The sequence below is a fragment of the Candoia aspera genome, chromosome 7 (assembly GCF_035149785.1).
Source record: "Candoia aspera isolate rCanAsp1 chromosome 7, rCanAsp1.hap2, whole genome shotgun sequence".
NCBI classification, from domain to species: domain Eukaryota; kingdom Metazoa; phylum Chordata; class Lepidosauria; order Squamata; family Boidae; genus Candoia; species Candoia aspera.
This window is the reverse complement of record NC_086159.1, coordinates 36,547,559-36,561,799: the sequence shown is the minus strand read 5'-3', so window position 1 is coordinate 36,561,799 and position 14,241 is coordinate 36,547,559. Positions and strand designations below refer to the sequence as shown.

The 14,241-nt window shown below is 36.8% G+C and overlaps 1 protein-coding gene across 1 annotated transcript in view; it reads right to left on the bottom strand.

The window, feature by feature from the left end:
• FGD6 (FYVE, RhoGEF and PH domain containing 6) overlaps positions 1-14,241 on the bottom strand; it is a 65,954-nt gene that overhangs the window by 13,463 nt on the left and 38,250 nt on the right. Inside the window, exons 6-10 of the mRNA XM_063308870.1 lie at positions 9,382-9,533; positions 8,795-8,951; positions 8,081-8,168; positions 1,547-1,597; positions 126-184 (exon numbers count right to left, since the gene is read on the bottom strand). Coding sequence (XP_063164940.1) covers positions 126-184; positions 1,547-1,597; positions 8,081-8,168; positions 8,795-8,951; positions 9,382-9,533 — 507 coding nt within the window. The remainder of the gene's footprint in view (positions 1-125; positions 185-1,546; positions 1,598-8,080; positions 8,169-8,794; positions 8,952-9,381; positions 9,534-14,241) is intronic.

Below are 14,241 nucleotides of genomic sequence, written 5' to 3'. Positions count from 1 at the left end.
CATAAAGAATATTTTATTTGTATACCTTTGAGCTTTGTGACAAAGAATTCAAATTTATCATAGCTCAAAATGGTGTCTCCCATTTTAAAACCATATCTAAGTTTCCACAATGAAACACTACTTACCCCCTGCTTCATAATGTCATTTGCATGGTTGGCCACTTCTATGACAACAGCAAGAGCATCTTTAAAAAATCACAGGATTATTCTTACATAGTTTACATTGCTTTTCTTATATATTCAATACTTACATCTAATTCTGCTATGTGGGCAGTTCTTGAAACATATCAGAAACAGATTATTCTAACTGTTAAGAGTTACAGGAAATTGGTAACCTTATTAATTAGAAGCAATCAAGCCACAGGAAACCTGTTAAGAACCACCAAATCTATCAAGGAAACCTTAGCTCATGCTCTTATCATTATGCACTTCATTACTGCAATATGGTCTATGTGTGGCTGCCTATGAAGATGATTCTGAGGTTACAAATGGCACAGAATCAGTGGCCAAAGTGCTAGCAAGGGAAACCAGGTTTGGCAGAAATTTAGCAATTGCTGCACCCGTTACCAATTAACTACTGGGCCCAATTCAAATAATGGGTTTTATAGTTAAAGCTCTATAGGACACAGCATCTGGCTATGTAAGGGAGTGCCTGATGCAGCTAGAGGCTGCTCATCCTGTAAGGACATCTAGAGAGGACCTACTCAAGATTTCACCCAGGCATGATGTAAAAGGAAAGACGACCAGGAAAAAGGGTTTCTTAGTGGTTACCCCACCCACAGTGCAGCACACTGTCCCCAAGGGTGCACTTGGCTGTCCTGTTTAAGCAGGCCTTCCTTGCCTAAACTGTGTTGGGAGGCAGTTTATACTTTCACTGTAATCTGAGATTTAATTGTCTTAAGTGAGGCTGTCGGATTGCCTCTTTTGTTATTTTATACAGTGTTGTATACCACCAAAAATCTTAGCATTGGGCAGTATAAATTTGGAAGGAATAAAATGAAATATTTAATAAATATATTTAAACCAATGTTTTCTGCTTGCCCCGGAGACCTATGAACTTCTCCATGTAGCTGCAGTTACAATCAGTATAAAACCAGCTGTATACTTCAGTTCAAACACTGCATGGAAACACCTAGGTGTTCTTTTCCAGAGTTCATTTAAATCAGCCTTACACAACCTCGGGATGTATTGGACTTAAATATCTATTATTATGGGTGGCTACTTGGAATTGTGGGATTTAAAACCTAACACACCTGGGAGGATACCAAGCTGGGCAGATCTCACATTGAGCATAGTATCTCTCCGCTATTCATAATAGTAACCCAACCATTTTCAAACATGAACACTTGAAAAGGTCAAGCTCTTTTAAAGAATAGTAGAGAGGTCCTGTACTGAAGGGAAGGTCCTGTACATACAGAGCTTCTGTACATACAGAGCTTTAGATTCATCCTATCCCATCACTGTTTCACTAGCCAAATATCATATATAACAATGCACAAAAAACATGCAGTTTTCCAGTTAACCAGCAGCTAACTATAAATAATTACCCTGAGTATCTTTGAAGTCAGCTGAATCTTCTAAAAGGTTTTTTAGATAATCTGCAAGGGGAGCAAAATGACATTATCTAGAATACTCATGGCATGAATAAACAATTAGTGACCTGAAGTTAGAAAATATGAAGAAAAAGTTTTGTACAAGCTAAACCAGACAATATTAAGGATTTTAAGTATCTGACAAATTGAGGTACAAAATACTGGTATGTTGTACATGAAGAGTATTCCTCTTTCCAGTCAGGGACTCAGAAGCCTTTATTTTCAATGCAGAAAGAAAGTTTTGAAAATTCTAGCAGCACAGTTCTCTCACTAATAAATTGGACTGCAGCAATAGCCCTTAATCAATGGCTTTCAGTAAAACTACAGTTTACTGTAGTCTTACTAACAATTTTGCTTTTGGCCACTAGATGGCTGAGTTGAATAGAAAATAATTCCAGCTCCAAATCTCTGAAACTGTCAAAGCCACTGATTTAAGAAAATTGCTGCGTATGCATCTCAACTTTCTGGTTCAAGAGTGTGAGGGGTCGATCATCTAATTAAGTCTAATTTTCTGAAACAAGCTGCGCACCCATTCCAGATTCTTGCTAAGAGAAAAACCACACAAAAAACACAATGGCCAGGTTTAAAATTACAACACCTTACAACCAAGAATCGGAATCTAGCTAAATGCTTAAAAATGGAATGTCTTATCTGAATGGTAAGAGATTCAAGGAGGCTCTGACAAAGAAGTGGAACAGATACATTTTTAAACTTTAATTTAATACATTGACTTGCTTTCCCTCTTTCTGCCTGAATATCTCTGCAGATATCTCACACAGGAATATTTATTTCTCTGAGATTTCTTTAAAATTCAAAGTATAATATTCAACATCCTTCTTCTGAATCCATAAATACCTTATAATGATTCTTTTTTCCACATTCCAGTTTAACATGTCAAAGATGTTGGGGGAAAAAAACCACCTTGTTATTTCTACATGGACACAGTCTTTTTGTAATATTTATTTCAAGTATTTGAACTTCAATTAATGCAAAAGTTAAGGAATATAGAACAGTGCTATTTTGGCAAGCAAGTATTATAAAAAAAAAGGATGTTGCAAATAATAATAGTCCCCAGAAAGAAGAGGAAGAGCTGAAGGATATGAGTAAACGGAAGGAAGGGAAATAAATGATCCTTTTGAGTCAGAGAAGACCTGGGGGAACATTTTGCTCCTCTAGTAAAGTAGTTCTACTGAAACTCATCTATCACAGATTAATCTGAGCCAGAGTTGTTCTATAACCATGCGGACCCTTGGAATATACAAAATTATTATGCAATTGCTTCCAAAGTATATACTAGGTGACACCTGCAACCATAGCCAAACCTGTATATGTGAGACTAGAAGGGAAATTTTCCAATTTAATGCACAGTTAGTTTGAGTCCACATGCTATAAACCTACAACTATAGGTAACTATCTTAATTATTATGGTTGCAATAATACAGACCAAATTTGTATCACATCTTGACTTACTTAAAATTCCACCACTTTATATATCACATTAGAAAGTAATACATGCAAAGGAGAACAAGTCATTAAGTTTTTTTTTAGCTGGAGGACAGATATAAAGGAAACAGGGTTAATATCAGCTGATGCAGTTGGACAATTATCCAATATGTAAATTGTACATAGTGCAGCTACTTTTTTGGTTTTTACTTTCTCTAGCGTTTATATACAATGTCCTGATCTAGATTGGAACCATCATGCAGAGGTAGAGGTTTCCTCATCCTTTCCTCCAGCCTCCTTGTTTACAAACAACTTGCTCCACTATGCAGATGCAGGTGGTGATGGTTGGTGGATTGAAAAACAGTCTAATAGAATAATTTTTATTACCAAACAATACTGGACTGGAGAGACAAATAAGGATGGCCTCCCACAGTATACAGAGTGACCCCTATCTGGATCTTTTTTTAAGATTTTTTCCCCCTTTTTATTGTGTTAGTAACAATCCTGATACAATATGTTATTTCACTACAATGATATTTATATACTTAAATTCTTAACATTTATATAATATACCTATATAAGTATACAATTATTATATAGTTATACTTAAATTATTAATATTACTGTATTTAGTACCTTAGAGTATTGAATACAGAGAAGAGGAAAGAACAAATGGATATTCTATCAATATTAGTTACAGTTTAGGATATTAGTGTTACAAGCATTATGATTATTTGGCTTTTTCATTCAAAATTAAATATAACATTGGAAATGAGGATATGAAGGAAAAGCATACATCATTTGTTATGTAATAAAGGTTTTGGTCTTAAACTAAATTACTTGATACTGATCATGTGTGTGTGTGTGTGTGTGTATCTTTTTATTCATGTTAATAAAAGGAAAACATAGATGAACAAAACAAGTTTAACAAAAATGAGTTACTAAAAAAGTAAAAAAGAGAAAAAGCAAAAAAAGAATAAAAAAGAAAAAAAGAAGCTGTTGAGTTTCTAACTTCCCCCTTTTTATACATCTACTAGTTTGCCATGTTTATAAACATTTAGGCCTCCTTAAAAGCCAAACTGTAGAAGATTATATCTGCCATGCTGCATGACATGTTGTATCAATGGGAAACCCCTATCTGGATCCTGAAAGGGGCCGCTGTGTTAGTTCTTGAGCACTTGAAAAAATCAAACCTAGACTGCAGCTGCACAATACATGATTTATGTACCTTTTGGTTTAGTCCTGAAATGAGAGAGATGTGAAAGAATGTGGAATTGGCCGTGGAAAGGGAGCAATTAACTACTACAGTAGACAAAAAGATTATTCAGTCCTGACAAAGAAGGAAGCATGGGGGGAAAAAATCAAAATAACCCCGCCTTGATTTTGTTTGGCATACAATACAGTAGAGAGAAATTCTGGTCAGCTTTCAGGATTCTATTTTATTACCCTACAACCACCCTGCTTCTGTTTCTTGACCTTACAAGCCTTGAAGAGCTAACAAGAGAGAAGACTCAATCGGCATTTAATAAATGTTTAGCCCTAATGCCCTTTTGTTCTCAAATCCCATTTCAGTAGCATTGTAGTACACAATTCTTGTGTATGTATGAGAAAGGCATTATAAACTTTATTTTGTATCAGAAAAATGCATCTGAAAATAAAAGGTACCTGTTACATCCTTCTTGGTTATTTTCTATAACTACCTGCAATTCTCAAAAACACAACAAAAAACAAAACACAGAGACTACATATTATAGGAATGGAGCCATATTAGTCTATGATGGCATGAAATCCGGACTTTGGTAGCACCTTTTCCGACTAACAGAGACTATAGAAAACATCATTTACACAAAAAACAAACTTTTTTATTTACACAATCCAAACTAAGTGGATTGCTTTGCCCTAATCAGAGGCGAATCTACTATACTACAGTTCTTATTTCAGTACCAAGGCTCCTTTTCTTTGGAAAATAGTTTCAGCTACAGGATAAAACTTGTGATTACACTTTAGAAATTGAGTATCTGTTTCTAATTCCTTTCATTGAATTTGTAACTGGAAAGTTCAGGCCTATAGCAATCGTACTGGGATTACTGAGCTACTGAATGTAGGCCACAATAATTCATCCAGCTGAATGTATTAAATCTTGCTGACTTTACCCTGCTGAGAGCTAGAGCAACTGGAAGTGTTTCATGGTTCTGTTTTAAACCCCCAGGCAAACAGAGGCTTTTCTTTTTATCTAGGACCAGTCACAGGTATTATGTATTGTCCACAAGAAGATCTGTTACTCATATCAAAGAATGGAAGCCAACATATGCGTGGATGTACTGTGTATCTGCACAGGTAGCTCGTATACGTTTATAGAGATTTAGAGAAATGACAGTATTTTTTAGAACAAGCATATATCATATTTAGCAATTCATGCACACAAATCCAGGGAAGTAGGCAAATCACTTATTTATTCATATGTAAATGATTAACTGGAGACCAATTAACAGAAACATTGCTTAGACTGCACAATCAACTGAAGAACAATTGTCAAGGAGGGAAGACAAGTCGTTAAATTACTTCCTTTCATATTTCATCCAGCGGTTTCAAATTTTCCAAAAGCTATGAGCAACAATACCAGAACCAACGTTTACACCTCCTGATCTGCCACTTGCACTAACATACTACCAGGAAAAAAAAAACAGAATGAGGAAACCTGAATAGCATGGAATTTACTAACTCAGCAAAAATAGCATTTTCTGCATCTTTGGCAACAGAGGTAACATGTCTATGAAAAACCTGCAAAAATAAACAATAATGTTGCATTCAGGGAAAAGCAAAACTTTTCGCTCTCTTTGATCACAAGGTAGAGCTTCAACCCACTCCCATAATTCATTATGAATGCAGTCAAAATACTGAAAACATTAAAAACACCAATTTCTCTTTCCCATGCCAGTGATATAGAAAATTAATATCCAGTTTACCATTAAAGTTCTGCTTCTCTTCATTTTTTATTGGAAACACCAGCTCTGGACTTTTAGTTTAAATAATTTTAGAACTCAAGTATTAATTCTAAACATAGCTATTAGCCACTGATAGATTTACTGCATGTATAAATATGGTTAGCCATCATGTAGCAGTGGACTTCAAAGTAACTTATTAGATGGACTCAGATCGGGAAGATCTAAAGCATCTTCAGAACTTCATCAATTGGACATGAACAGTTCAGCCACTGTAAACCCATTATTTGGCTCTGAAGGAGCTAAAATAGCGGTATTTTGGGGTGGGGTATTTTACAGAATAAAAACATACCAACAATAACTTCTGCAAAAGAATGATCACAGACTGGAAATTCCCACTTTTGTTTCATAATTTTCTATTATTGCTTGCCCAATTATTACACATGCAAAGTTTACTCAGTAAAATAAAGAACAAAGTGACATTTTAAAACATAGTTAATTTAGAAAAAAGTACTGCTGTTCCACTATGAATCTGCCAAGTTGCTAAAATCAGCAGAAGAGTCTCTTCTGTCAGCCCTTTGAGGCAGGCCAGAGCACGAAACAGGCACACAAGAAATACTAGAACTCTACTTCACTGATATACAGTAGGTTGTAATAACAGAAATTCAAAAGTCTGAGTTTCCTCTTCCCTTTCTTTTATGCCAGAGTCAAGACAGGACAATCTTACTTTTGTTTCTCACACACAGTTTTCCAGGACTAAGAACATGTTTTATTATTGGTTGCCACGTACATTCTCCAAGGCCATCTCTGTCCTGTACGCTTTTGAAGATGCCCCCACTGCCAGAAACTCAGCTGCCTAGTACACAGAATAAGGCTTTCTCCAGTGTGGTGGCCAGTCTTCAGCAGCCTCAAGTACAGCATGTTACAGTAGCCTACCCAGGTGGTGTTAAGAGTATGAGTTGAGATTTTGAGGTGGCTCCATTGTTGCTGTTAACATCTATTCTCTCTTATGACTTGTGATTTTTAATTTTTTTCAGTAATGATTGTTTTTTATATGTTCATTGTTTTATAACTTCATTGTACACCACCCAGAGTCACTTTTCATGAAATGGGCAGCCATAGAAATCACTCACACACACACACACACACACACACACACACACACACACACAGTGTGTATTTATTTATTTGATTTCTATAGCCGCCCATCTCAACAAGTGACTCTGGGCGGCTATGTATGTATGCATGTTTGTGTGTGTGTGTGTCTCTCTCTCTCTATATATATATAGTTAGTTAGTTAGTTACCGTTGCCAGTAACCCCAAGTAGAGCTGCAACTAGTGTACCAGCCAGAGTTGGGCATAGGGCCCTCTAGCATAGCTTCTACCTGCTGATCCAGCAGGAGCCATGAGTCCAGCAGGAAGTTGAGAACCTGCCCCTTGGTGGGTAGTACTTGCCCATCAAGGAGTAACTCTGGCAACGAGAGAGGATCCTGATGTATCAGCAGCAACCCCATCTTGCCAGGGTTCAATTTCAGTCTGTTTTCTCCCATCCAGATCCTGATAGCCTCTGGGCACTGGAAAATGGAGTCAACAGCATTGCCCCTGTGGCTGGGATGGACATATACGATTGTGTATCATCAGCCTACCGCACCCTGAACTGAATGGCTCCTCCCAGCAGCTTCATATAGATGTTAAAAAGAAGGGGAAACAAAAATGATTCCTGTGGCACCTCACAAGTCAGGGGCCATAGGGCTGACCTTTCCAGGCCAATATTTTATAAGGAAAACATTTGCATTATATCAATTTCTAAGGTTGAAATTGAAAACTTTATTTTCATCAGTGTTCTGTCCTGAACAGCAGGATCAGACTGAACAGCTGTAGGAACAGTATAACACTAGAAGCCTGAGGGTTATCACTATGAACATTTATTGAGTAGAAAATGAAAAAGAACCAACAGCAGGCTGCCTTTATATTTTCATCTACCTTAGAATAGGCAAGAATAATGTTTTAAACTAGCCAGTGATTTTACCACAAATCTGAATCCTGGTAAAATATTCTGGCTATATATGCAGAATTATTTTTAGCTTGCAAAATTTAGCCTTACCTGTCAAAAGAAGCCTGTATTGAGGGATTCTCTGAACTGGCTTCAGCAAATAGTGTTTGAGTGCCAGGTTAGCACAACGGGGACTCATCTGAAAAATAAAATTCTAGAATTTCCACACCAACTAACTTCATTTAAAGCAACTGATCTGAACCAGATAAAACAGCTATCATCCTTGTGACTTTGTCCTTACCTCTGCCCATTGCTGAATAAGCCAAATATAATTCATTCATGCTAGGCAGGTACACAACTGTAAAACACTGAAGGAAATGGATATTTTTCTCCCTAACGAAGCCAAGGCATTATGCCTTTATATAGATTCATGTTCAAATACACCAAGAAGCTAAACATGGAGGGGTGATGCTTTAAATGTGCATTTTGGCAAAAAGATTTCATTTGAAATGAAACGTGATTTTACCAAGAGCCTTGGCTTACACTAACATTCAATAGCAAGGTGGCAGGATTTTCTGATCATATTATGTGAATCAAAGCTGCCATGAACCTTATAAGCAATCTTTTTAGGTCAGCAATATTTTTTAGTTAACCCCTTAACATATGTGCAATCTACTACTGATAATATATAAAACCCTCACTTATATATAAAGTGTACCTGAAAAGAGATACATGCATTTTATACCCTGAACTTACATAAGCTGTCCTTAAAACCAGAGTCAAAATACAATGTACAAACTAACATATTTAGAGAGATTAAATTACCTCAAATTCTCGAACAACAGTAGCAAACCCAGGGTTCTTTTTACAATGTTCATCAAGGAGAGCTACATTCCTATCAAATTCTTTGATGTAAGTTGAATACATCTTTAAATAAGGACCCTTTTTCACAAATATATCAGCAATTCTCCGATGGTCAATCCTAGAATTCAACACAGTAAACAATTAGAATTTGCAGCTGTATAATATAGTATAGAGGTAGTTATTTTCTCTTTTTGCCCCTTCCTTTCCCAGAGCATATTGTGCACCCAGAGAACAAGGAATCTCAGAAGAGGTGACGCTCAGCTCTAGATATTCACAGTCAAGCTTTCTCTGAAAACTTTGTCCAGTCCCTGTAACAAGCCTAGTTCCAAAAGGGGCTTTCACTTTTCAACATATTCCAGAATATATTCCAAATAGCTACCTAAATCCACAAGTGGCACCTAGTAGCTTGTGAGCTAAATCTAGGCTTTGGACAACCACCTTCTTCTCTACCCTAAATTTTGCTGGAAGTCTGATTTTCATCAAGATTGATATCACTCTCCATGACAAGCAAGTGGTACAGAAAGAGAGAGAGAGAAAGAAAATGTTACCAATGCGAAAGGCGTTCTTCTAGTTCTCTCAGGAGGTCCTGATTAAGCTCATATAGCTGAGGTAGATAGTACAAGATCTGATTCAGGATCTTATCTTCAATTACTGGCTTTCCAAGCTGCCTAGAAGCATGGGCCACTGAATCCCGAAAATCCTATTACAGGGCAAGGGAGAAACATATACACATACTTTAAGAAATCAGCCTCCAAGCAACAACACAGGTTAAATGAATTCTCTTGTACAGACATTGATGACCCATTTACCCAAATTTCTAGGACCAAATAAGCAGCCCAAGGTTAAACAGTCACTTCTAGACTTTGGAAAGAAAGAGAAGCTCAAGCAAGACCAAACTTATGCTTAGGCTGACTACAAAATATACAATCTCTTGCAAAGTTTACCTGGAAAAGACCATGACTAAATCTATAAACCATTTCTCTAACTTAATAAACTGCCTTATCTATATTACAAATATGTAAAATAATCTTACACCACTTTAACTCTCATGGTTTCCTGCCAAGAAACCTGGAAATTGTAGTTTGGCAGGAAGAATATCTGTCAAAGATTCTTCTCCTATAAAACACCTTTTTCAGGCAGTTGTTAGTAAGTTTTATTATATACTATGGATATGTCCCTTGAATTGTTCGACTCACTTATAAAATCAGAACATGCCTTTATAGGACTGATGTGATAGGGAATATATAAATTATAGCACTGATTATTTGTTCTGTTCTTGGACTGCTTCTTCCAAGAGTTCCCCAGTAAAGTTTAATTACAGTAAGGTAAAGATAAAGGTTTCCCTTGACGTAAAGTCCAGTCGAATCCGACTCTAGGGGGCGGCGCTCATCTCCGTTTCTAAGCCTTGGAGCCGGCGTTGTCATAGACACTTCCGGGTCATGTGGCCAGCATGACGACTCGGAACGCCGTTACCTTCCCGCCGAAGCGGTACCTATTGATCTACTCACATTTGCATGTTTTCGAACTGCTAGGTGAGCAGGAGCTGGGATTAACAACGGGAGCTCACCCCGCCGCGCAGTTTCGAACCGCCGACCTTCCGATCGACAGCTCAGCGGTTTAACCCGCAGCGCCACCGCGTCCCTTAATTACAGTAGGCTACCATTAATCAGATTGAACTTTAGAGATACCTTAGCCTGTCCAGGATTGTAGGTTTCAGAAGATTAATAGGATCAGTAGCAGCTGTAACATACATAACTCAGGATGTTCTATGTTAGGGTTGTGCAAGGACTGCTCAGTTTGTTTAACAACTAGATCACTGGTCTGAAAAATGACCAGTCCTGTGTTGTAAAAGTATCCATGTCAAGTAGTTCCGGATTCTGGAGCATGTATCAGAAAAACTGAGCCCTTTCCCATTCTGGAGCACCAGAAACTGGACCACAAAGGATTATGTGGGTACTCAAGGCTTCACTCCACTCTTCATGTCCAAAATACTGCTGTTTGTACTATTCTGGACTTTTCACATTTTACTCCTAGTTCTTTTACTGCCAAGTATTGCACTGGTTGGGAATCTGAGAAAGATACAGTATGAAGTGATGATACCGATATGTTTTGTCCTGCATATAAGCATGTTTAGTTATTTGAAAGACCTACCAGTAGCTCATATATCTGTGTTTTTGATCTGATTATCAGACCAGGGTCAATTGGTTCTCCTGTGCACTAGAACAGCCACACCATAGTTGAGAATCTCTTCTCAGCTGGCTCTGGTTCTTTGGAATTGACTCCCATCAGAATTACATTTCGAGTTAGATCTCTTAAACTTTAAAAAACATAGCTATTAATTTGAATGTATAAATGTTGATATTATATGTTACGGACTATTTTATATCATGATGTTATGATTGACTGTAATGTGTTCTAAAATTGTTGTTTTATACCATGTCTGTGCTTTTCTTACTTATAAACACATGATAAATAAAATTACTACTACTACTATTTCATGGAGAAAATCTATCTACAGTATGTGATCACTAAGAGCCGAAAAAGACTTGATGGCACATAATCAATCAATCAAAACTATTATTACTGTTTTTATGCAGGTCTCATAGCAAAACACCTACATTGCCATATAGAGGAGATGTGATGGGAGCTATGTTTTATAAAATGGTTAGTTCTGCTATGTTTAATTTGCATGATATGCTCTCCTGCAAAAATATCTCTGTCTAAATTACACACTAATCTGTATTTGTTATTAAAATTTATCTATTACTTGTTGTACTACGTCCTACCACAACTAGTAAAATATGTCATCTACAAACCAGCTCTGATTCTTGTGTAAATCTAAATACACATAAACAGAGAATTATCTGCCCCCACATCTGCCAGTTTGAAACAGAATTTCAGTACTTGTTCTTTTGCTTCCTTCTTGTTACAGCTTCCATAACCCCCAAACAATTCCAACATCTGTATGTTGGAGACATCAGGATAATCAAAATAGGACAGATTTGTTTCAACATGTGTTCCTTACTGCGTGTTTTTCCCATTCTTCCCTCACCCCCACCCCCACGCCTCCCCATTTCTCACGTGTCAAAGGAGGATTAACAAACTCCATGATTCCTATTTTCCATTTCACTGTATGGTTAAATTAAAATCACTTTCATAATCCAAGCAATGGTTATGCTTAGTAATGTACGAATGCAAATGAGGTACAGCAATTATATCAACAGATGCACAGCTGTTTGAAACATTGGCTTGTATACAATAAAAAAAAACCCCAGTGCATTGGAGGAATGAATATTAGCAGGTTTGCCTGCTTTTCTTTAGTTTATTGTAACCTCCTTTAACATTACACGACCTAAAGCTGGAACGGGAAGGGATGCCTTTTGGTATTAAAGCCTAAAGAACATTAGATTCCAATTAAGACAGATGGCTTTATCCATATGTAAATACACTGTTTTTATATCATGGGGGCCAACTGGCAACATTTAACTAACTTTTTTGCATCCTTGGGGGTTTATGGCCTTCACATGCACAGAAATAAGCCAAGTAACTGCTATTGCTAATAGAACCCATATGGAACCCAATAGAGTAAGCCACATTTAACTTGCATAAGTTAACAAGAATGCTTAAAACAAGAATGCTTAAATATACTAGGGAAAAATGCTGGGAATGTATGCACTCTCAATTTATTATGCCCCACTCTTGAATACATGTATTCCTCAATCTTGAAGACACCGATCATGAACATGGCCAAGTCAAATAATAAGACAAATAACACTGAAGTGTAGCTTTTTTTGGCTTAAGTCACACAATAATTACTCCTCCTCTCCACCTAGCCCCCAAAAGAAAATAACTCAAGGATGCTTCCCAGAAATGTTCCAGCTAAGCAAAAGGAGGGGGAAAAACCCTGAACACCCAGAATTCTATCTGAGCATCTGCTGATTCACTGACACAACTCTTAGAGGTTACATGGTCTTTGTTCTACAAAAGATTAGAAGAAAAACAGCTTTTCAGTAAGATAGATAAAAAGCAGTCATATGTTCTGCACAGCCCATTACATGAAATCCAAATCCACTGTCATCTAAACAAAATGACACAGAAAAAATGCAAGAAGCTTATTCCACTTATTGTTATGCTGAGCAAAACTATGATGTTGAATGTCCCTCAGCTTTTATATTCAGCTGTTAAATACATAATGAAGCATTCATTATTTTGTGCAATATACAGCCTTTTGTGTTAAATAAATTATCCCTTTTTGGTGGTCAGTTTTTTTTGCTAACACTCTAACGTATTTATTACTACCTCAAACATACTTATTCACATAGTGAAGCTCTATTTCTGCTCTTCATCAGCAGTCACGTACTCAGCTGTCTGTGGGAGACTGGTTGTGGAACAGTTTCAAAAGTGACCTGCAATGCTCTGATAAGTCATCCTAAATTTAGTGCATGTGGCACTCAGCAAACACTACTTCTGTAACATAGAAACATGTTCCAATGACAATATTTAAACAGAAGATGTTTGTATCAGAGAACTTTTCATGAGAGGAAATCTTAAATGTTCTTCTTTTAAGGTACAAAGCACTCATGTCCACTGCGAGTCACACTAGATTCTGATATACAGATCACCACTCCATTATATGCAGATATCATTGTAATAAAGCACTCGTGTCCATTGCCTAGGCTTTATTACAATAAAAAATGAAATTGTGGAAAAAGTTCTTTCCTTTGATAATATTGGTCTTACGGTTTTTAATGTTGCATGCCATCCAGAATTTCGGCAGCCTTCTAAATTTGGTACATAAATAAAGCATTGAATTTATCTGACATATGATCCTCACCCATACACCTGCCATGCTACCCAGATAACAGCCATCAAGAGAGTTAACAAGCATTAAGTGGTTTCCAAAGGAATCCTTTTTTAACCAGTATCTATCTGCCCAACTTCTAAATTTTCACCTGTACTTGCTGCTTGTGAAATTGAGCATTTTGCCAGGGATTCCTAATGCAGCCAGGACTATATATCTAAAGATAAACAGTAAGCAATTTATAGGATGACACAATACAAAGGATAAAGGGAATTTTTTTTTAAAAAGTGCTGTGTGAAATTTGGAAAGAAAATCTTTTTAAAGTAGAACTGGGTACAGCTCTCACTTTGGAATATAAATTTTTAGTAACCTACTAGGTAAAGCTACTGGTTCCTACTCCATCATTTTTCATAGTGACTGTATTATTGAAGCTTAATGTTCTGCACCTGCACAAACAAAAAGTTAGATCGAGGTAACTTTAAAAATGCATGCAACTTCCTGGCTTTTACCCCTCAAAATATAAAGGAATATATTGCTTTGCTTTATATTTTGTGGAGGTTTTTTGGATTCCCAGATGACAGGCTACAAAATTAAGAAATTCTGATCC